This window comes from Crinia signifera, chromosome 2 (genome assembly GCF_055691185.1).
Source record: "Crinia signifera chromosome 2, ASM5569118v1, whole genome shotgun sequence".
NCBI lineage: Eukaryota > Metazoa > Chordata > Amphibia > Anura > Myobatrachidae > Crinia > Crinia signifera.
This window is the reverse complement of record NC_139218.1, coordinates 366,506,176-366,527,618: the sequence shown is the minus strand read 5'-3', so window position 1 is coordinate 366,527,618 and position 21,443 is coordinate 366,506,176. Positions and strand designations below refer to the sequence as shown.

The 21,443-nt window shown below is 44.8% G+C and overlaps 1 protein-coding gene across 3 annotated transcripts; it reads left to right on the top strand.

Annotated features, from left to right (window-relative positions):
• The first annotated feature begins 3,267 nt into the window (after nucleotides 1–3,267).
• Nucleotides 3,268–21,362, top strand: C2H11orf65 (chromosome 2 C11orf65 homolog). Of its 3 annotated transcripts, none has more exons than XM_083169983.1 (9): nucleotides 3,268–3,341; nucleotides 5,466–5,583; nucleotides 8,013–8,105; nucleotides 13,743–13,796; nucleotides 15,654–15,863; nucleotides 17,130–17,263; nucleotides 18,166–18,336; nucleotides 18,812–18,867; nucleotides 20,162–21,361. In XM_083169983.1, the coding sequence occupies exons 2-9, from the start codon at nucleotides 5,482–5,484 to the stop codon at nucleotides 20,251–20,253; spliced, it is 912 nt and encodes a 303-aa protein (XP_083026109.1). In that variant the 5' UTR covers nucleotides 3,268–3,341; nucleotides 5,466–5,481; the 3' UTR covers nucleotides 20,254–21,361. The 3 variants fall into 3 exon arrangements, with proteins under 3 accessions (XP_083026109.1, XP_083026108.1, XP_083026110.1); XM_083169982.1 differs by lacking the exon at nucleotides 3,268–3,341 and adding an exon at nucleotides 3,374–3,425; XM_083169984.1 differs by lacking the exon at nucleotides 3,268–3,341 and adding an exon at nucleotides 3,637–3,761 and having other exon boundaries at nucleotides 20,162–21,362.
• The last annotated feature ends 81 nt before the right edge of the window (nucleotides 21,363–21,443 follow it).

Genomic DNA, 21,443 nt, shown 5'->3' with positions numbered 1-21,443 from the left:
TTCGGACTCGGTGGCTCACTGCGCTCGCCACACTTTCTATTCTCAACTCCACGCCGACGTGGATAGTGGGGGTATGAAAAGGTCATAGGACGCGTACCACCGCCCCTCGCGGGCTCGCTGCGCTCACCACGCTTCGGGTTCGCATTGATAGTGGGGGTGGTACAGCCTGAAAAATGACATTTGGGGGCCATTGAACATGTTTGATACTAATTTCAATGCATTTGGATGCATTTCTGTTAAAAATCACATGCGATCGCATGCGATGCGATTTTTTACTATGCAATGGACATCGTGGGAGCCGTGATTGTACACAAGTACCGCTATTATTATAAGCACCAGTAACAACAACATATTAACAATGATCCAGAGAGATAAAAGCTGTGGACAAAGGGGCCGATTCTGAATTTGGCCCTGATGTTCGGGTTTTCCACGTGCGCAAACCCCTAGAGCGAATGGCTTCGGCGGCGTTCACACTCGCCAAGCCGTTCTCTCGAGGAGGGGAGGGTCGTGGGCGGCACCAGGGGAACGACGAGTGTTTTCATTTATGAGCATCCTCATATAAACGCTGAGAGTACCCCTACACAGACATGGTGATGCCTGCTTGGGGCAGACAGCTGACATCACATGGTCCTCGAATTCTGCAATCTGCGAGCGAAGTAAAAGTCAGTCCAGACTGACTTTTATTAGCAGAAAAATCGGTACTTATGTAATATCTGGGCGCCCGATTTTGTAATTGTATGCTTTAGCTTAAGGCATACAATCAGATGCGATGCGATTTTTGGGGAAAATCGCATCGCATAGCATGCAACCAAATCACATGCGATGCGATGGACGCGATTTTCAATTGGATTCAATGTTAAATGGTCCCTTCTTTTCTTATTCTTTGTCCCGTTTTGGAATATGGAAAGACAAGAAAAAAAGAGGGACAAATCCCCTCGTGTAATCCTGTTTGAACTGGTGTATTAATGACAGAGACCTTCTATATCATATCAAAGAAGATATATAACAATAGAGTGTGTTTTTTTTTTTTTATATAGCCCCCTTCCAAATACACTCACACAATGGTGGTAGTACGACAGCTTCTAATGTAAACTTTTAAGTATAGACCAATGAGATATGGGGGTTCTTATCTCCCCCTTCCAAATGCACTCACACAGTGGTAAAATATCAAGAAGCTTGTAACAAAATTCTTGTGTTAGAACCGGAACTTTATCCAAAAATAATGTGTTGGGGGTAGATCCCCCTCCCAGTTTACTCACTCAGAGCTGGAGTTCAGATCGCATGTAGTCTAGGTCTTTCTCCCGATGTCCAACGTCCTTGATTGAAATGTGAGTGAATTTGTTATTTCCAATGAATGACACTAAATGGATACTGTATATGATAAAACAGATATCCTTTTTATTTAATTAATATACGTGTCACTTATAACAAAAAAAAAAAAAACATTAAAAAAGAGCCTCTGGAGGTACTTTTCCTATCCTGGACCGGTACTGACGCGTTTCGATCCGGCACCTTGATAAAGATCCAGCCCGGATTGAAACGCGTTGGTGGACTATCCTCTCTGGAAATTTTAATTGTTTTGGATGCCCGCTGGATGCTTTTTACCTACAGGACGGGAACACCATAACTAAGGTGGTCAGGCACACACGGGGCCCCATTTAGCCTGCCCACTTAATTTAACATCTTTAAGTTTTTGGTCAGTACCGGTCCAGGATAGGAAAAGTACCTCCAGAGGCTCTTTTTTAATGTTTTTTTGTTGTTGTTATAAGTGACACGTATATTAATTAAATAAAAAGGATATCTGTTTTATCATATACAGTATCCATTTAGTGTCATTCATTGGAAATAACAAATTCACTCACATTTCAATCAAGGACGTTGGACATCGGGAGAAAGACCTAGACTACATGCGATCTTAACTCCAGCTCTGAGTGAGTAAACTGGGAGGGGGATCTACCCCCAACACATTATTTTTGGATAAAGTTCCGGTTCTAACACAAGAATTTTGTTACAAGCTTCTTGATATTTTACCACTGTGTGAGTGCATTTGGAAGGGGGAGATAAGAACCCCCATATCTCATTGGTCTATACTTAAAAGTTAACATTAGAAGCTGTCGTACTACCACCATTGTGTGAGTGTATTTGGAAGGGGGCTATATAAAAAAAAAAAAACACACTCTATTGTTATATATCTTCTTTGATATGATATAGAAGGTCTCTGTCATTAATACACCAGTTCAAACAGGATTACACGAGGGGATTTGTCCCTCTTTTTTTCTTGTCTTTCCATATTCCAAAACGGGACAAAGAATAAGAAAAGAAGACACCAGACGAATGTGAATAGGGGAAGTATCAGTCTTTATTCATTTTTCCACACCTTCATAGCGCCCATATTTCTATATTTCAAGTATTCTTCACCCCCACAAATTGCACAAAAAGTCCAGGTGGGCTTTTTTCACTTGAATAAGAAATACAGGCAGCTCTGCGCAGATTGGTTTAGATCCCATCACCCCTCTTAAATGGTCCCTGTTCATAACCCTACTATCCACGTCGGCGAGGAGTTGATTTTATATAGCGTGGCGAGCGCAACGAGCCACCAAGGCCGAAGCGTGGCGAGCGCACGCGTATTACTTAACATGTATTCCGCGTCCCCTCGCCACGCTTCGGCCTCGGTGGCTCGTTGCGCTCGCCACACTATATGAAATCAACTCCATGCCCACTTGGATAGTGGGGGTATGAACAGGGACCATTTAACATTAAATCCAATGGAAAATCGCGTCGATCGCATCGCATGCGATTTGGTTGCATGCGATGCGATGCGATTTTTCCGACCCGATCACAAAATCGGGCGCCCAGATAATACATAAGTACCGAAAAATCATATGATGGTGTGACCATCGAATGCTACCGATGGGACTCACTACCTAGTTGCTAACATCTCTGTTTGGATCTCTGTCTTGATCACCGCTGTGTTTTCTTTTATGGTGCTTTATTATCTATTGATGGGGTAATATATTTGTTATTTTTTAAGTGCTGCATTAAACTTGTAAATCTGTAAATTTCGGAATAAAGTCCTCAGTTAGCATTTACAATCACTGCACAAGAGCTTAGTAGAGAATTCTGATAAATTTGAGAGCAATTCATCCTTTCCACCGGTAGGGACACCATAGAGCAAACCCTGAACGCCTTCTAAGAGATAACGCCATCTTTGTTTTGGGCGCCGGTTCCCTTCTATTAGAAATAGGGCTGATTACAACTTAAAACAGCAATAAATATAGACGCTGCAGTGACTTTGCTAGGCTAAATGTGGAATGAGGGCTACAGGAGAGGTTAGCACACAGGTACTGTATACCGGGTGTCACTTCCGGGAGCTCTGTTGCCATAGCAACGAGAGGCAACATAATCACAGGTCCTCATTCCTAGAGGTATCACTAAGCTGAGTCATAGTACCTCATATATTTATATAGGTGGGAAATAGCTTATTTTCTGCCTGTGTGAGTGCTGGTTAAGCCGACCTTGCAGTGATAGCATTAGAGGGGCAGCAATATTGCAGCAGGTTGCTGGCATGTCATGTTGGAGATGGTTGGTAGGACGTGTAATATAGATCAGTATTTGCTATGGAATCCTTAGGTTTACCCAAGTACTCACACCCCACTGTGTGCAGACACTGCATCAGTATACAGCCTGCTACAGCATAGTGCCCTAGGTAATATACTGACATTGTATGGCACAGGTGTACCTACTGAAGCCACAAGATACAGGTAAGGTTACAGTCACTGTCTATGTACTTGGTGCTAACAACTAGTTAATTGTGCTTTTTCTCTTTAATTTTTCTCTTCAAAATTGCATTTCTAAGCTAATTAGTGCACAGACCAAACAATGCAATATTTGTGTATATCCAAAGACATGAAGGAGGAAATATTAGAGGATCAGATGCACTAAGCTACAAGTGATAAAATGGAGAGTGATAAACAGCCAGCCAATCAGCTCCTACCTGACATGTCACAGACTGTGTTTGAAAAATGTCAGGCAGGAGCTGGTTGGTTGAGTCCTTGTGATAGCTTTCACAGGCACACGGGAAAGGGGAGATTACGGCCTCTCCGTGTGGTCCGGACCGTTCCAGTTTTTATTACACCCCCAGAGCATGCAGGGAGGCTGTATTCTCCCCCTTCTCCTCTCCCTGGTGACAGGTGTCAGAGTAGCCTTACCGGACGTGACACCCCGTGAATGCACACACCCCTGAATCAGGCCCATAGTCTGTACTGTGGTACTGAGAAGCTGCTTGGTTGGTACTTTAACTCTCTGGAAGGTTTGATACATCTCCCCCTTTAGCAATTAGTTATATACAATACTCACTTCATAATATGTCTGACAACACAATCTTGGCTAGGGATAGCCATCGCTGCTATTACCATCGATAGTTGCTATCTATGGCAACTCTGCAACTGGCCATCGATAGTGCTTAACTATGAAATGGATGACCATCGATATTTTTACATATCGATGGTCATCCACTGTATTTGATTGATTGGCCTGTGGGCCAATCAATACACAGGGGGGCGGGGCTTTGCAGGTGTCAGGGGCGGGGCTATACTCAGTGTCCCGGCATTTTGAGAAAAAAGCAAAACATTTTTTTTGCTATTCCATCTGGTTCTCCCCATTGATGTCAAAAGTATTCGACATCGGCCATGAACCATCGATGATTTCAAATCAACGATGGCCGATGGCCATCCCTAATCTTGGCTATTTTTTTACAGGATTTGTCCACTAGTTTTTTTTTTTTAACTTGGAACCCGAGGTGGCGCTCCAAACACCCAGTTCAGTGACCTAAATCATGCATAGGGGGTGTACATACGTATGGACCCTCTCCCAAAGGAGAAAGGCCTGTTACTCCCCTGACTCCTGTCAGCCAAAAGGCTCAAGAGGGGCATTAATCGGTGGGTCCTCCTCACTGAAGCTCGGAGAGACCCTGAGTAGGCTTCCCTCCACCTTGCGGCTCGGGGTCCACTAGTCTGCGAGCTGACATTGCCTTTATTGAAACAGAAAAATGTGGGCCATAGGACAGATGTGTTTTTACAGATGCCGCCCAAAATATAAAAATATATGACTCTACTCAAGAAGAGTGAGAAAAGCTGTCATCTGTCCAGTCCATAGCCGCTTTTCCTGACTGCTGGGCAAGTCCTGGGCTTGTCCTGACTGCTGGGCAGCTGGGCACATCCTGGGCTTGTCCTGACTGCTGGGCACCTCTGGGACCTTTTGAATGGTGAGGTTCAGGGTATTAGCTGTATGCGCACATTAGGAAGTTCATGTTAATCCTTGAGAGCACCTAATTGGGGACATAATATTACATTGCATACAGTGATTCCCTGCGGAGGAAATGTGAACCTTACTGCTTTGTCTCCTGACCTCAAGGACTTATTGCGCATATGATTAATACCCATTGTGCTTTCTATACTGTTCTGCAGAGCTGTAAACAGAAGGATGGAAGAAGTGACTGAGTCAGTGACAAGTCATCCAGATGTGTATAACGTGGAGCAGGACAGAGCGGCACGAGTGATCCAGCAGGCTTTCCGTAGGCTGCTCGTAAGTGTGAGACAGGGTGCAGTGATGTCAGGATATCACCTTGTTATTGCAGCTGTGTGATTATGGCTCTATTTAATAATAAAACATGGACAAGTGATTTTACATGTCATAGATTACCGTTATTGTGCAAGCTAAATTATAGACAGGGATGATATTATCATACTTACCGGCAAACGGGTGGTGCGGGGGCGTATCTATATGATCACATGATTGTGACCTGCCCCAGCAACACACTGCTCAAATTGAGCGGAAAGAAGTCAGTGAAAACCGACTTATATTTCCAACGCTGTTTGCCGAAAAGGGGGTGGGTGCTGATGTCATGTGATGTCAGCCACCTGCCCAGAGCAGGCATCGGCCCGCCTGCATTCCCAGGGGCACGCCCAGCATTTTATATGGGGACGCCCATAAAACAATGGGCGTCTCCCTACTCCGGTCCGATGTCCGCCCCCCCCGGCCCCCTCTGGACGGCTCGGCGAGTGTGAAACTCAATTAAGCCGTTCACTCCCAGGGTCTGCACATGCGCAAATACATGTATGCACAAAGCCCATCCGGTTAAATGTGAATCCCCCCCCCACTGTCCCCCCACAGTGCGCAGCACTGCATCTGACTGTGCAAGGGCTGGGAAGCCCACTCTGCTATATGAGTGTGCAGTGCAGGCAGGCATAGGTGTCACATACCGCCCAACATTTCCATTCGCTGTTCTGGTGAATCCTAGAAAGGGGGTGTGGCCAGCAGCCTCTGAGATGCTGCTCTGCTCTCTGGCTCTCCCTACTGAGAACAGATGCAGTGGTAACAGCCCCCACCCCAATGCGGGACACTGCACCCTGCTGGTGAGACAGTTGGACAGTCCAATACCCTTTCACATCACAAAAATAACCCAGGTCGATCCCAGGTTGTTGCCAGGTTGACCTGGGTCTCTGTGCGATATGAAAGGGACTTTTTAAATTTCTCGGGTCCAGAAACCCGGCATTCTGGGTGGCGGATGACCTCTCGACCATCAGGATTCTGGCGGTCAGTAGAGCGACGTCGGAATCCCAACTGTTAAATGCCCAACAGTAGGGACCCCAACTTACAGGGTCTATTCTCCACGACCCCCATAGAACCTGTGGCGTACCACACCCGGCATTCCGACCCAGGTTAAAAAAAAAGGTTACTCCCAGGTTGGCCCCTTGTTGATGTACAGTGTGAACATGTAACCCGGATAGAGCAAACCGGGTCCTGTTCACACGTCCACCGCGGCACACATGGTTCCGCCCGCGTACCCATGGTAATGTCCAGCATTTTCATGGGGACACCCATAAAACGGTGGGCGTTCCCCATCCCCATCCCCACCGCCATCTGCCCCCTGGCACCCCACGATCCTTGCAAACGGCTCGGCGGCTATGCAAGTCACCAAAGCCATTGGCAAAGGGGGACTGCAGATGTGCATGCACATAGCCCCAAACATCGGAACAGGGCCGAATTCACCCCGTTCCAAATAAATTAGAATGAGGGCCTTAATTAGTACCTCAGTTATTTTGATTTAACCATCTCAGCTCAAGCATGGATATCACTAGAACCTGAACCAGTGGCGTAACTCCCGGAGGCAATGGAGACATTGGCCGCCGGGCGTTAGCCATCAGGGGGGCACAGAGAAGTTGGCCCCGGGCTGCCAGGTTATAAATAAAATATATCTATAACCTAAGAGCCAGCCCTAGGCGGGTACTGACCTAAGCCCAGGGGCCGGATCAGCTAGCAGTGGTGGTTCGCGGGGCACCTGACAGTCAGCGCCGGCGGCTCTGCTACTGTATGGAGCTGAGCCGAGCCACCGGTAATCAGTAGCGCTGGAGGAGGGCACTGACAGCGGCGTGTCTGGACTCTGCAGCGCTGCCGGGGTGGTCTGGAAACTGGCAGCCCCAAATAAATATGCCTACTGCGCCTGGAGGAGGGCTGCTGCACATGCCCAGCCACAGCAGCTTCCTCCTCCAACTCTGACTCCGGGCAGCCAGCATGCTACTATCCTCCCGCCGCAACAGGACTTCAGGGGCAGATCCAGACCGAGCATAGTGGCAGAACTTCTGCTGCAGAAGCATTTTAAAAAGTATGTAATTTTATTATTATATTGTGTTTCTGTGTGGGGTGGGGTGTGTGTGTGTGTGTGTGTGTGTGTGTGTGTGTGGGGGGGATATTTAGTTTGAATTTATTAGCTCTTATTGTTTGTAGCTTTATGTTTCTGTTATCTCATAAAGTTTCTTGTTCGGACTTCGGATAAAATGGCATGCGGCAACCCATAGCAACAAACTTTTATCGAGGTCAGTGTAATTAGATGAAAACAATAAGCTATGAGTTAGCTGCACCGCTTTATTAAATAAACCCTGTTGTGTTACTAGTATCGGAGTATAACATATATTATCATCTAACAGGAATTTCTTTATTCCTTCCTTATTCAGGACATGAATGTTTTTAAATATTTTCGGAACCTCATCAATTTCAAAGGCCAAGGGGACCCAAGGCTATTGCTTAAATGCATTAACCCCAGAGAGGTGAGTACGGGACATACAGTCGCTTCCAGCTGTTCCTGTCAGGCAGGGACACTTCCACACTTTACATTTTTATCCTGACATACATTAAGTTACAGATATATATTATATATTACAATCCTATGGATATGTTAATACATATTATATATATATATATATATATATATATATATATATATGTTTTAGGGAAACTTGCTAGAAACCCCTTTTTACATTCGGGAGATACATAATATTTGTGGCTAGCCACTGAAAACGGATCTTATTGGGTACATAGCCACAAATTCACATTTAACAATGATCGCATTTACAGTGCAATCATGGGCGCTAATATTGCACCCCGATCACATTGCATAATGCAATCATATCAGGTGAGTGTATCATCGTGCACCTGCAATGTGCTTCTGAACATGAGTGTTCATTGTGTCTACGTTGCACAGGGGCCATTTCCGAGGGATGGTTCCTCGCAATCTGTAGCCCATAGGCTACAATATTGGGAATGCTTTGTATCCCGTTATTGGTAAATCGGGCATCATCGCTACAACTATCAGCGACACTCTGGAGATTGCAGCAGGTATCAGAGATACCTGCTACAAACCCCTCTTTTATTTGGAGGATTCCCAATATTTGTGGCTAGCCCCCGAAAGTGATGTCTTAGCACATCCCTGCGCGCTAATATTGCACCCAGATCACATTGCATAATGCAATCATAGAAGAAAAAAAGAAAGGGATATAAATCCAACCACCTAGGTGGCTGGGTCTATATGAGGCGCTTTGAGGAGATGAGTGGAATTGTCAAGCTGCTCACACCTGGGGGTGGTAGGTCCCCTGATACGTTATAACTAGAAAAAGAAAGAAGTGGTGGAGCGCTAATAAAAAATATGTATAATAGACCAATTGGGTATTACAATTTATTATAATATATCATATGAATAAAACCACATAATAAAATCACAATTTAAGATCAATATAACAATGATCACCCCTACATGGGACCTATATGGGAATGAAGTTTGGGAATGAGTCTCACTTGTTCCTGATGATGCTCTCCTGTTTGGTTGAATACGTGATTGTTACTGGAAAACGGGTGTCCATAAACCTGAGTTGGAGCTGATGTTGGTAATCTCCCCTCGTGAGGAAAGGTGATACACGTCTCACGGAATGGAGGGCCTCGCAAAGAATTATCAGGTGGTGGTGTCCCTTGGTTGTGATTGTCCAGTATTGATTAAAAGACAGGAGGGCTGGTTCAAGTTGAGATGGTATAGAAATTGTATTCCGCAGGGTCCGGTAGAGGGTGAGCGCCTAACGCGTTTCGTCATCCACAGATGACTTTATCAAAGATAAAGTCATCTGTGGATGACGAAACGCGTTAGGCGCTCACCCTCTACCGGACCCTGCGGAATACAATTTCTATACCATCTCAACTTGAACCAGCCCTCCTGTCTTTTAATCAATACTGGACAATCACAACCAAGGGACACCACCACCTGATAATTCTTTGCGAGGCCCTCCATTCCGTGAGACGTGTATCACCTTTCCTCACGAGGGGAGATTACCAACATCAGCTCCAACTCAGGTTTATGGACACCCGTTTTCCAGTAACAATCACGTATTCAACCAAACAGGAGAGCATCATCAGGAACAAGTGAGACTCATTCCCAAACTTCATTCCCATATAGGTCCCATGTAGGGGTGATCATTGTTATATTGATCTTAAATTGTGATTTTATTATGTGGTTTTATTCATATGATATATTATAATAAATTGTAATACCCAATTGGTCTATTATACATATTTTTTATTAGCGCTCCACCACTTCTTTCTTTTTCTAGTCATAATGCAATCATATCAGGTAAATATATCCCCCGGCACCCACAGGAACAAAGACTTCGAAAGGAGCTCATCCCTGCAATGTGCTGTGATGGCAGCTGGTACTTCTGAGCGTGCGTAATCATTGTGACCACGATGCACAGGAGCTATTTCTGGTGGATGGTTCCTCGCGATCTGTAGCCCATAGGCTACAACAGGAGTCAAGATCGGGAATGCTTTGCATTCCCGTTATTGGTAAATTGGGCAACATCGAATCCCACATACAAACCTATGGGGGATACAGCTATCAGCGACAATCGGGAGGTTGCAGAACGTATCAGAGATACCTGCTGCGAACCTCTTCTTTCATTTGGAGGATACCTTAAATTTGTGGCTACCCCCTGAAATGGGTGTCTTAGCGCATCCCTGAGCGCTATATATTGCGCCCACATCACATTGCATAATGCAATCATATGGGGTGAATGTTCTGGAAGGAGCCCATACCTGCAATGTGCTGTGAGGGCAGACAGACCTTCTGAGCATGCATGTTCATTGCGATCACCATGCACAGGGTCTATTTCCAATGGAGGGTTCCTGCGGAACCCTGCCATAGCTACATCCCGTGATCTGTAGCATATAGGCTACAACAGCATTCAATATCAGGAATGCTTTGCATTTCCATTATTAATAAATCAGACAGTATCATATCCCCCAAACAAACATATGGGGGATGCAGCTGCCAACAATAATGGAGAGATTGCAGTAGGTATTGGAGATATGTGTTGCAAAGCCCTTCTTACATGAGATAGTTTTGGGTAAATGTATTACCCAGCACCCGCAGGTTAAAAGGCTTCAAATGGAGCCCGTCCCTGTGATGTGGTGTGTGAGGGCCGCCAGGGCTTCTGGGTATGCACAGTCATTGTGATTGCCATACACAGGGGCCATTTCCAGTGGAGGTTTCCTGGGGAACCCTGCAGGAACTACATCATGTGATCTGTAGCCCATATGCTACAACAGGGACCAATATCAGGAAAGCTTTGCATTCCTGATATTGGTAAATATAAGTATTCAATGCTCCCGATTCACAGTTTTTTTCGGCGAATCGGGCTGTTTTCACTCGTTGCGGTGAATTTTTCTCACTGAAAATATGATTCACCCTATTCAATGTTCACTGTTCGCTGAAAGCGAACAGTGAATGCCGGCCAGTTATCCGTTTCATGCTCGCTGCAATTCGCTGGTGTATTTCAATGGGGTTTTCACTGGGATTCGCCGAGAGTGTATTCAATGCTCAAATGGAGAATTGCTTTCTCTATTGATTTTCGCCATGATTTTCCATTTTCCATTCGTCAACTTTTTCTGGAGAACTGGAATGTGATCTTTTAAAATAAAGCGTTTTTTTTTTTTTGGTGTCAAAAAAATCTGATTTTTTTTTCTGTGAAGGGGCATGCTATTTTTATTCATGTATATATATATATATTTTTTATTATTATTTTATTTTTTTAAACAATTTTTTATTTTTTTTATTTTACACATTCGCCAGCAGGGGGCAGGAGTCGGGAGCCGCTCATTAATATTCATTTATTCACTGCACACTGGACCCGATCATTCCATATGCACGATCGGGACCAGTGAGTGTAGCGGCTCCCTAGCACAGCCCCCTGCCAGCTCTGGGGGCTCTCCCTGTGTCCTCAACAGCCCTCCTTCACCCCCACAGTGTTCGGCGCAAGCAGGGAGGCTTCCATCTCCCTGTCTGCAGCCGTCCCCCAGCTCCCCGGTGGCAGAGAGCTCCTGACGCGTTGAATAGGGCGGACGGGCGGCTGCCCGGCGAATCGCCCTACAGGGAGAATTGGTGCGAAAGTGCAGCGAATCCTACACAGGATTCACTGCTGCCCCCGATTCCAACCATTGAATACCTGCCATAGCTGCAAATACTGTTTGATGAATGTGAGCATGTCTTTCTTTCTTTTCTTTATTTTTTTTCTTTTCTTTTTGCTTTCTTACGACTTTGTTTATTTCTTTATTTTATTCACATTTAACAATGATTGCATTTACAGTGCAGTCATGGGCGCTAATATTGCACCCCGATCACATTGCATAATGCAATCATATTGGGTGAGTGTATCATCATGCACCTGCAGGAACTAAGGCTCTGAAAGGAGCTCAATCCTGCAATGTGCTGTGATGGCAGCTGGTACTTCTGAGCATGAGTGTTCATTGTGACCACTATTTCCGGTGGATGGTTCCTCGCGATCTGTAGCCCATAGGCTACAACAGGGGTCAATATGGGGAATAATTTGTATCCCCAATATTGGTAAATAGGGCAACATCGCATCCCCCTAAAAACCTACGGGGATGCAGCTAATAATGGCAATGGAGGGATACCCGATGTGATCCCTTTTTTCTTACATTTGAGGGATAGCTAATATTTGCAAATAATGTTTAAAACATGGCGCCTTTCTCTCTTTCTTTTGCTTTCTTGTGTTTGCTTTTTTCTTTTTTTTGCTTGATTTATCTTTTTTCTTTCATTTTTTTTTTTTTTTTATCCTTCTTCCTTTTTTTTATACACACCTCTATCTACAGTATCATTAAACTAAACAGAGAAGTTGTTGTCAAATAAAAACCACTCTTTTTCTCAACCCTACTTGAGCCTTAGGGCCAGATGTATCAAACTTCAAAAGTGATCAAATAGAGAGTGATAAACAACCAGCCAATCAGCTCATAACTGCCATGTTACAGGCTGGGTTTGAAAAATGGCAGGTAAGAGCTGATTGGCTGGCTGTTTATCACTCTCCACTTTATCACTTTTTGAAGCTTGATACATCTGCCCCTTAATTATTTAATTTTTATGTCTATGGTAAGATGTCATATCAACAAATTAAGGTTTTATCCGAGTGAATCAAAATAACCCCCTATGTGCTCTGGGGAACAAAGCTTGGTGAATACTTGCACATACATGAAGATAATTCTGGCATTGGGCTACGTATCGGATGCCAGGAAAACCATCTGTTTACATTTAAGCAGTGTCCATACAAGAAATGGCCAGTAAAGTGCAGGAACTCTGTGTGTGGGCTGCAGGGGGACAGCAGGGATGGGAGTAACACTATTTGACAAGTACACATGTGTTGTCTCCTATACCTGCCAATACATGACTTATAGGTCTATTTTGGGTATGGTACTAACTAAAGGTCACAGGTTCATTTGCACACAGCTATTGTTCCTTAGAAACCTTAAAATATATCTTAAAAAAAAAAAAAAAAAACTACCGTACATATATATTTTTATGATTATTCTGAGACCTTATTTAAACTTTATTCAGTGGTTCCCAAAATCGGTTCTCAAGGCACCAGAACAGTTCATGTTTTAAGCATATCCGTTCTTAAGCACAGGTGACTAAATGAATCTGTTTGATCTGTGCCAAGCATGGAAATCCTTAAACCTGGTCTGTTAAAATCCTGAAATTTGACAGGGTATAATCAGTGCTTACGTAAATACCACGTCCACCACAGCTATTAGAGGCCCTTTTGGTCACCGAACTACCCACTCTTATCTACACTTGCCTGATAAGTCAACAATTTTATTAACAGGTGCTATATATTGCTGGTCTGTACACCCGTGAAACATTAGGGCAGGCCTGGTCAACCTGTGGCTCTCCAGATGTTGTCAAACTACAAATCCCATCATGCCTTTCCACAGTTTTGCTATAAGGGAGTGTGGCAAGGCATGCTGGGATTTGTAGTTTCACAACATCTGGAGAGCCACAGGTTGGCCTGTCCTGCATTAGGGTGACCCCAGAATGTGTATACATAATAATATCTCCTGTGTGTGCTTGGCAGGCAGAACACATCGATGCAGCAGCTGGCGTACACGTGCGGTTCAGACTAGGAGGAGTAAGTATCACCTATAATGGGTGCTTTATCATTACTATAGTTCTGTCTTATACAGGTCACCTGACATACCCTCTACAGCAGGCATGTCCAACGTTGGCCCTCCAGATGTTGTGAAACTACACATCCCAGCATGCTTTGCCACCGTTTTGCTATTAGAGAATGCTTAAACTATTGCAAAGCATGCTGGGATGTGTAGTTTCAAAACATCTGGAGGGCCAACGTTGGACATGCCTGCTCTACAGTATCCCCCTGGTCCGGGTTCTGTCTAATTCTAGTAACGAACCTGAGCAAGGAACACTGGGGTAATTCAGACCTGATTGCCGGTGAGCGAATGTGCAGCGTCAGTGAACAGGTAGACGTCGCACCACTATGGTGAAATCCCACCTTACGGATTACGGTGCTCACTGTGTGGATGGATGTGTATAACTAGTGAAGACTTTGCAGCCAAGCAAAATTGGCCACAATGATTTGTTACACGCTCAACATCCAATGATTGTTCCACTGGTGATCACACATCTTAGGTCAGTGTAGCCAGGGACTTACTAGGCAGCTGCGATGATTACAGGCATATCCAGCCTGGAGCTGATGTTACACACCCTCTCCTAATATGCTTGTTCTGGGATATGGGATCGATTAAGGTTAGGTCGACAATACCATGATAAACCACTAGTGGTCAGGTGTCTAGTCTAGACGCGTAGACTTGGTCTGCTGCGTCTAGTAGACAGTTACGGGAGACCAACGCCTGTGAATGATCGACAGGAAGGTGGTCGACAGTAGCAAGGTTGACACAAGTTTTTTATGTTGTGTCAACCTTGCAAGACTCGCCATGTTTCCGGCCCGGTACCTCCCTACACTCCCCTCCCTATCTCCCGTCACTGTCTATCTAGACGCTGTCAGCCAAATTAAGGCATCTAATTAGTCGCCTGACCTCTAGTGGCCGATTATAGTATTCTGGACTTAACCATGATGGATCCGCCGTCTGGATACATAAGACGCCTCGGCACGCCTGTGTTTGTCTTAGACTGTACATGTGTAGCAATCAGGTGTGAATCAGGCACTATGTATGTTATGGCGTATGTATTTCTAGTCCTTGTGTGTAAATACGTTAGTCCTCTGGATGATCTTATTTCTGATGCCATCTCTCTATCTGTAGTACGTTGATACATCAATGTGGCCTAGTCCAGAGTAACAGTACAAGTTCTCAGTGTGGTGTAAGATCTAGATAACTTATCCTGTTCTGTGCGCTTGTATCTCCGTATACCAGATATATATACAGTGTGTATGATAGTACATGGCTGACATATGTGTGATGTGTGAGGATTTCTGTTACTTCTCAGACCACAATCATTATCTCCCATGTAGCTATCTCTAATCATTATATCTGCTGCCCTGCAGTTACCATAAGCAACTGTACATATTGGGGATTCTGGGTTGATGCATCCCCAATGTATGTATGTGTCGACCTTCCAGTGTGTTAACCAACAGTGTCGACCTAATGACTGTCGACCAATATTTGGTCGACCCAATTATCCCATTCCGTGCCCAGGACCTACCCATTACTACCTGTGTCCACTGAAAAGGATTATTAATGATATGATACACCTGGGCACATTGATGGGAAACCCACGTGTATGGATCGGACAGATGAGCCAATAGAAAGCAGTGTTGTGATCTTCCTGGCTGTGCATGTGGCTGCAGGTTTGCTGTGATTGTGCCCAGATTTCGTTTGCTGCATGATGCTCAGAAACTCATTATGGTCAGTGCATTACAGTAATGAGGAGACAGCGGGATATACAGCGCTGCATGCTCACACACACACTACCGAATAATAATTCCCTGTTATTCTCCCATTTACAGACACAATTCCCACCCAATATATACTACAAGCTGTTTACTCACAGGCCCATTGTGGATATGTGTGCCAACAGCCCCAAGGACTATACCAAGCAATCTGTGAAACAGCTGCTGCCAAAGCAAATCCACAACCACGGTGCCATTCCAGAGCAGGAGCGCAGCGGCTGGTACACTCGTGTGGAGAACAATGGCTGGAGGCTGCTGACGCTAAGGGTCAGTGACTGGAGATAACCATATCTGCTGCAGGGAGATCTGTGTGTGTGTGTGTCCACACCTACTGCAGGGGGATCTATGTGTCTGTGTTATACCCACTAGAATTAGTGTCCTGTAAATGTCATATAATGGTAGCTAGCTAAGCTGTACATGTGCCACTCCTGCTACTTTATACAATATCCAAATAAATTAAGCTTTTCATACAAAATGACTAATGCCCATATAGCTAAATATTTAGACACAAACATGATTATACACAAGGTATATTACACTCTATGGGTCTGATTTGGAGTGAGATGTAAGGGGGGAATTTAATAGGAAGAGAGAATCAGAAAGTGAGAGATTTGGTAAGAAATCTCCAGGTTTTTTAAAGCGGCAATCATTTACACTGCAATACCAGTTTGATTTTGCAGTGCAAATCTCTCATCCTATTAAATTTCACCCGTAGTTTAGCGAGGACTCGCTAAACTACAACTGCCGGCGCTAAGGCTGTGGGGTGGGCGAAGCCAGGAGCAGGCTGACCATGTTTTAGGTTGCAGCCACGCAGACTTGACGCCCTCAGACTTTTACCCCAAAAATACCACTACTTACTCATCTTTGAAGCCACAGCTTACGCTACGGAACTTATGTAGCGTAACCCGCACCACCCTGTGTTCACGCCACCCTCCTTTGTCCACGCCACCATATATTACCTTTACTAGATCTATTACCTTTAATATAATAGATGGTCCGAAGCGTGGCGAGCGACGCGAGAGGGGACAATGATGCTATTCTGAAAGCGGCTAACGTAAGTAGCGTAAGCTGTGGCCGGAAAACGTAGGAAGTACCGAAATACCGCTGCACTGTGACACTTGCACACCTTCTCACAACTGCTGTGTGTGAGCTTGCAGGTGCGACTGCATTGGCTAGCTTTTCTGAATTCTGTTAGTATTGTAAAATCCCCCTCAGTAATACCAAATATGTTACATAAATGTAATATGTCATTATATTTCTGGGTTACTGTTAACAAGCAACGTCACTAGCAGTAATTTGCATATATATATATAACCGGCACTCCTCCAATAGGGCAACTGCCCCGGGTGTCCTCAGTGGTATGAATGTAGTGGGGAAGAATCTGAGTCACTCCAGGGGGCTTGTAAAAGAAATCAAGTTTATATAGGTACAATCATGATATCGTGGGTAACATGAGTCAAGAAGTCGACGTTTCAATATTCAAGATATTTTATTTTTTTCAAGACGACCCAACATTCTCTCTAATCTCTCCAGGTCTCCGGCAGTTTAGATGCTGTGACTGTGGCTGGTAGTAATAAGAGGTTACATTTCAACCACAGTAAACTGATGAGAAGACAGGATGTACTAAAGAAACAGAAGCAGAGAAAGATTGACTGGATGAGAAAGATGTGAGTAGATAGCACAGTGTTCCGTTGTACAATGCAAAAGCCTGACCCACACTGCTGAGACCCCTGGGCAAGATACTGGCTGATGCACCAGCTACCAGATGTACAGAAGGTTTCAGAAATAACGAAGCTGTACAATTAGTTTTTTTAGCAGTAAACTATGGGCCTAATGCAGTCCTGATCGCTCATCTGCGGACTGCGAATAGATGGCCACCGCCAAAACAGAGTGAAAATGCGCCCCATGCATTTTCGCAATCCATATGCAAGTCCCAAACCACTGATTGATTTGCCCAGTCTGTGCAAATGTAAGTCTGACCCTTCCACAACTCTGCCACAGACAGGCTGATGGAGTCCGGTGCTGACATCACAGACCCTCCCTGATAACGCCTGCGCTTGTCTGTCACTCCCAGAAAACGGCCGATTACCTGGTGTCCTATTGAAAATATTGGGCAACAGTGAAATTCGGTTAATGGACATAAAACATGGGGCCTGAGTCCCAACGTAATATGCCTGACGTGGCAGCCAGATTCCAAGGGGTGTATTTACTAAGATGGGAATTATAGTGAAGATGGGATGTTGCTATTGGCAACCAATCGGATTCTATTATCTTCCGGGTGCTAAATAAACAAGAAGATTGTGATTGGTTGCTATGGGCAACATCTCATCTTCAATAGAACGCCCTTCTCCGTAAATAAACCCCCTAGTCTCCAGCATAATACTCCCCTGAAAAGGAAGGAGCCCAGGTGACACCTGGAAACGCCCATTATAACCTACAAAGAGAAGCAGGAAGGTTCCGCCAAGGTGTGTGTGCAATGGTGGCATAGTACATCACATGGTGCATCACATGGGCACAGTGCTAAATGTCTTCTCTTATGAGCCACTGAACGCTTCTGTTCCTTTCCTAGGTATTACGAGGGAAGTCTCCATGCCCGGACTGCTGACCCAAACACTGCGATTCTGGTGCAGCGAGCCACGCAGGGTGTCATACAGTCTGTAGAGAGGCACGGGGCACAGGCGGTCCTGGACTGGGAAGTGGACGAACTGCTGAATTGGACCAATGCCCTCAACTATGAAGAGTAAATATGCAGATTGCACGTCACAAGTGATTTAACCCCAAATGGTCCACAGGTTATTCAGACCTGATCGCTGGGCTGCTAATTTGCAGCGCACTGCAATCAGGTAATCACCGCCACATGCAAGCCTACTAATTGATTAGCAGGGCCTGCAAAAATGATCTGGATCATGATTCGCTGAAAATCCCTTCGCAAGCCGCTCACCATGGAATGATTTCCCACTGTGTGCGGTCTGTGCGTAGCCCAGACTGCATAGAAACAGGCTGATTGGGGCCGGCGCTGACGTCACACGCCCGGGGGGGTGGAGTCAGTACAAAAGAGGTACATATAGGAGGGTGTGCTGTACATATAGGAGTGTGTGGCCTACTCTCTAATCTGCATTTGGGTATACATTTTAGGTTTCTCTTTGCTCTGATACAAGCAATTATTAATATATTTATTTGCTTACCACAAAATGGACCTTCTGCTTTCTTGCTAGGTACAATGACCAGTGGAAGGCAGTTGGGACAAGCAAATCATCCTGTGCATTCAAAGGTAAGAGTTTAATGTCACCGAGGCCCCAAAACATCATCATTGTCAAGTGATCAGAAATCCCAGCACAATGTACCGTCCTAGAGCTGCATAAACCACAATTCCCAGATTTACCTGGTGAGACCAATATTATTGTCATAGTGCTGATGAAATATGTTCAGAAACGGTCCCTCTACCAGGAGCGTTGGCGTTGCCTTTTAGGGGCTTACTCTGATCATGGATGGAGGTACAGTATATATCAGCAGCACAGAGCTGAGAACTTTATTCTTTTGCTACATTGACCTTATCCAATTGGACCAGGACCCTGCTGATGCAGAATTTGATCAGAAACCTTTATAATTATGAGGGTATTTGCTGGACAAAACTACCAGATAACAGATCTATTAAAGCCATTTAAGTCCCGGAGTATGGGCTCCTTAGTGTCTATGACAGTAAAAGCCCAATCAGATGCTTCTCCTCAAAAAGGTATAAATTAAGGGAACCAAGGTGAGAGTGCTCTGATGCTTAGGCAGTACGGATGGTGTAATGGTTAGCATTACTGCCTCACAGCGATGAGGTCATGGGTTCCATTCCCGCCATGGCCCTAACTGTGCGGAGTTTGTATATTCTCCCTGTACTTGCGTGGGTTTCCTCTGGGTACTCCGGTTTCCTCCCACATTCCAAAAATATACTGGTAGGTTAATTGGCTTCCAACAAAACCCTAGAATGTCTGTGTGCGCGTGTACATGTGGTAGGAATATAGATTGTAAGCTCCACTGGGGCAGGGACTGATGTTCAAATATCCTCTGTAAAGCGCTGCGGAATATGTGTGCGCTGTATAAGAAACTGCTAAATTAATAAATGTCTCAAATGCACAATGATCTTAGGGACCTCAAACTGGGCAACCCCTTGGGAACCTGGCTACCTGCTCCTGCACAGGCAGTTGGGTTCCCAATATGAGCAGGCAGTACTTTTTGTAGTAGATCGCATCTAGTTCAAATTGCACGCTCTTTTAGATGCGATTCGATCTAGTACAAAACACATGATGCACAAAATGTACCGTGTCTGGGCACCTTCCGTGTACATTGTATATAATTACCTAATCGTGGCCTATGACTGTCTTCTCACATAGAGAATGGAACAGCTGAGCACTTCTGCAACTCAATACCAGTATAAAGGAGACGTAAGTCTTTCTGCAGAACCCCCGGCTGACTTACCATTTATAGACGACATATACAACGAGTTGTGGGCATTTCCCAGTACACAATCAATATTTCTGTCAGGCACTGTGTGACCATTATTCCAAATCATTTTGCAGGAACAATGTTCGTGCGGTCTCTGTATGATGTATATGAATTCTCACAGCTGCACCCGGCATCACTGGATTCCAGTGAGAGAGAGGAAGACTGACTGCGCAGTATCACACGCAGGAACGGGGATACACGAGTCTGCTGCCAGCGCAAGTCTGACATCATACACAACACTACAATAGAGATTTATTTCAAATGTTCTCATAAATACATATGAGAGATGTATCCAACTGAACTTATGTGAGTAAAGTTATGTTGAAAATACATAGTACTCTATGTGAAGCCATTATAAGTCAACTGGTTTTACCCCAGGGTTATAATCATTTTTACATATACTGGGGCAGATGTATTAAGCAGCCCATAACGATTGTAAAACAACAGGTACCGCTTCTCCTGCATAATAAGGATTCGACTCATTATGGCCGAATGTATTACCCCCGCCCCGCCAATAAGTAGAGCCGTTATGCCCAGCATTAAGGGCTCTCCTTATCGGCGCCCCAGGCAGCCCTGTGCATGCGCATTTAAAAAAAACCCTATCCCCCCCCCTCCCTGGGCATGTGCGAGATCTCGCTTTTATTGAGAGATCTCGCGTACAGCCCGGAGCCAGCAGCAGGGCTAGCATTGTTCCTGCAGTGGAGATAGGACAATGCTAGCCGTGAGCTGGCAAAGCGGCCGGAGCAGATATATCGCCCCCAGCGCAGAAATGCACTTAACGCTAGTTCATACATCTGCCCCACTGTATGAAGATTAACCACTCTTTGTATTTCTAGAACAGGCAGGTGATGCCCAAGTTGTGTTTGCATCAGGATGAATTTACCTGGTCTGTTACAGTGTCTGCATCACCGATACTCTGTGGGTGTTTAGACTTTTAATACTGCAGGAATTATTGGTTGATTGAACATCAAATCAAGAAAATTGTGTTGGACAGACAGACAAGACCAACAGACAGACAGATAGATGAATTATCACATGACAGCCTGGGCTGTTGGTTCTTGTTAGCAGAGTAAGTACAGGGGGACAGAGGAACAGAAGCGGACCAGTTCCTAAATCCAAGTATTACTATTTGGTGTCAACAACGAAAACACACACCAACACCTTGTCCCAAAATGGACCTTATTAGTTAGAAGTGTAAATTTATATAAATAAATGTAAATAACGTCCAATGAAAGATGTGTGTAAAAAAAACGTTGGTTGCTAGTCAAGGTTTGTCGTATATTCACATGCAGACACCTAAGCAATCTGATGTGTAGACGAGAGGTAACAGAACACAGAACAGGTCAGTCCCCAAAT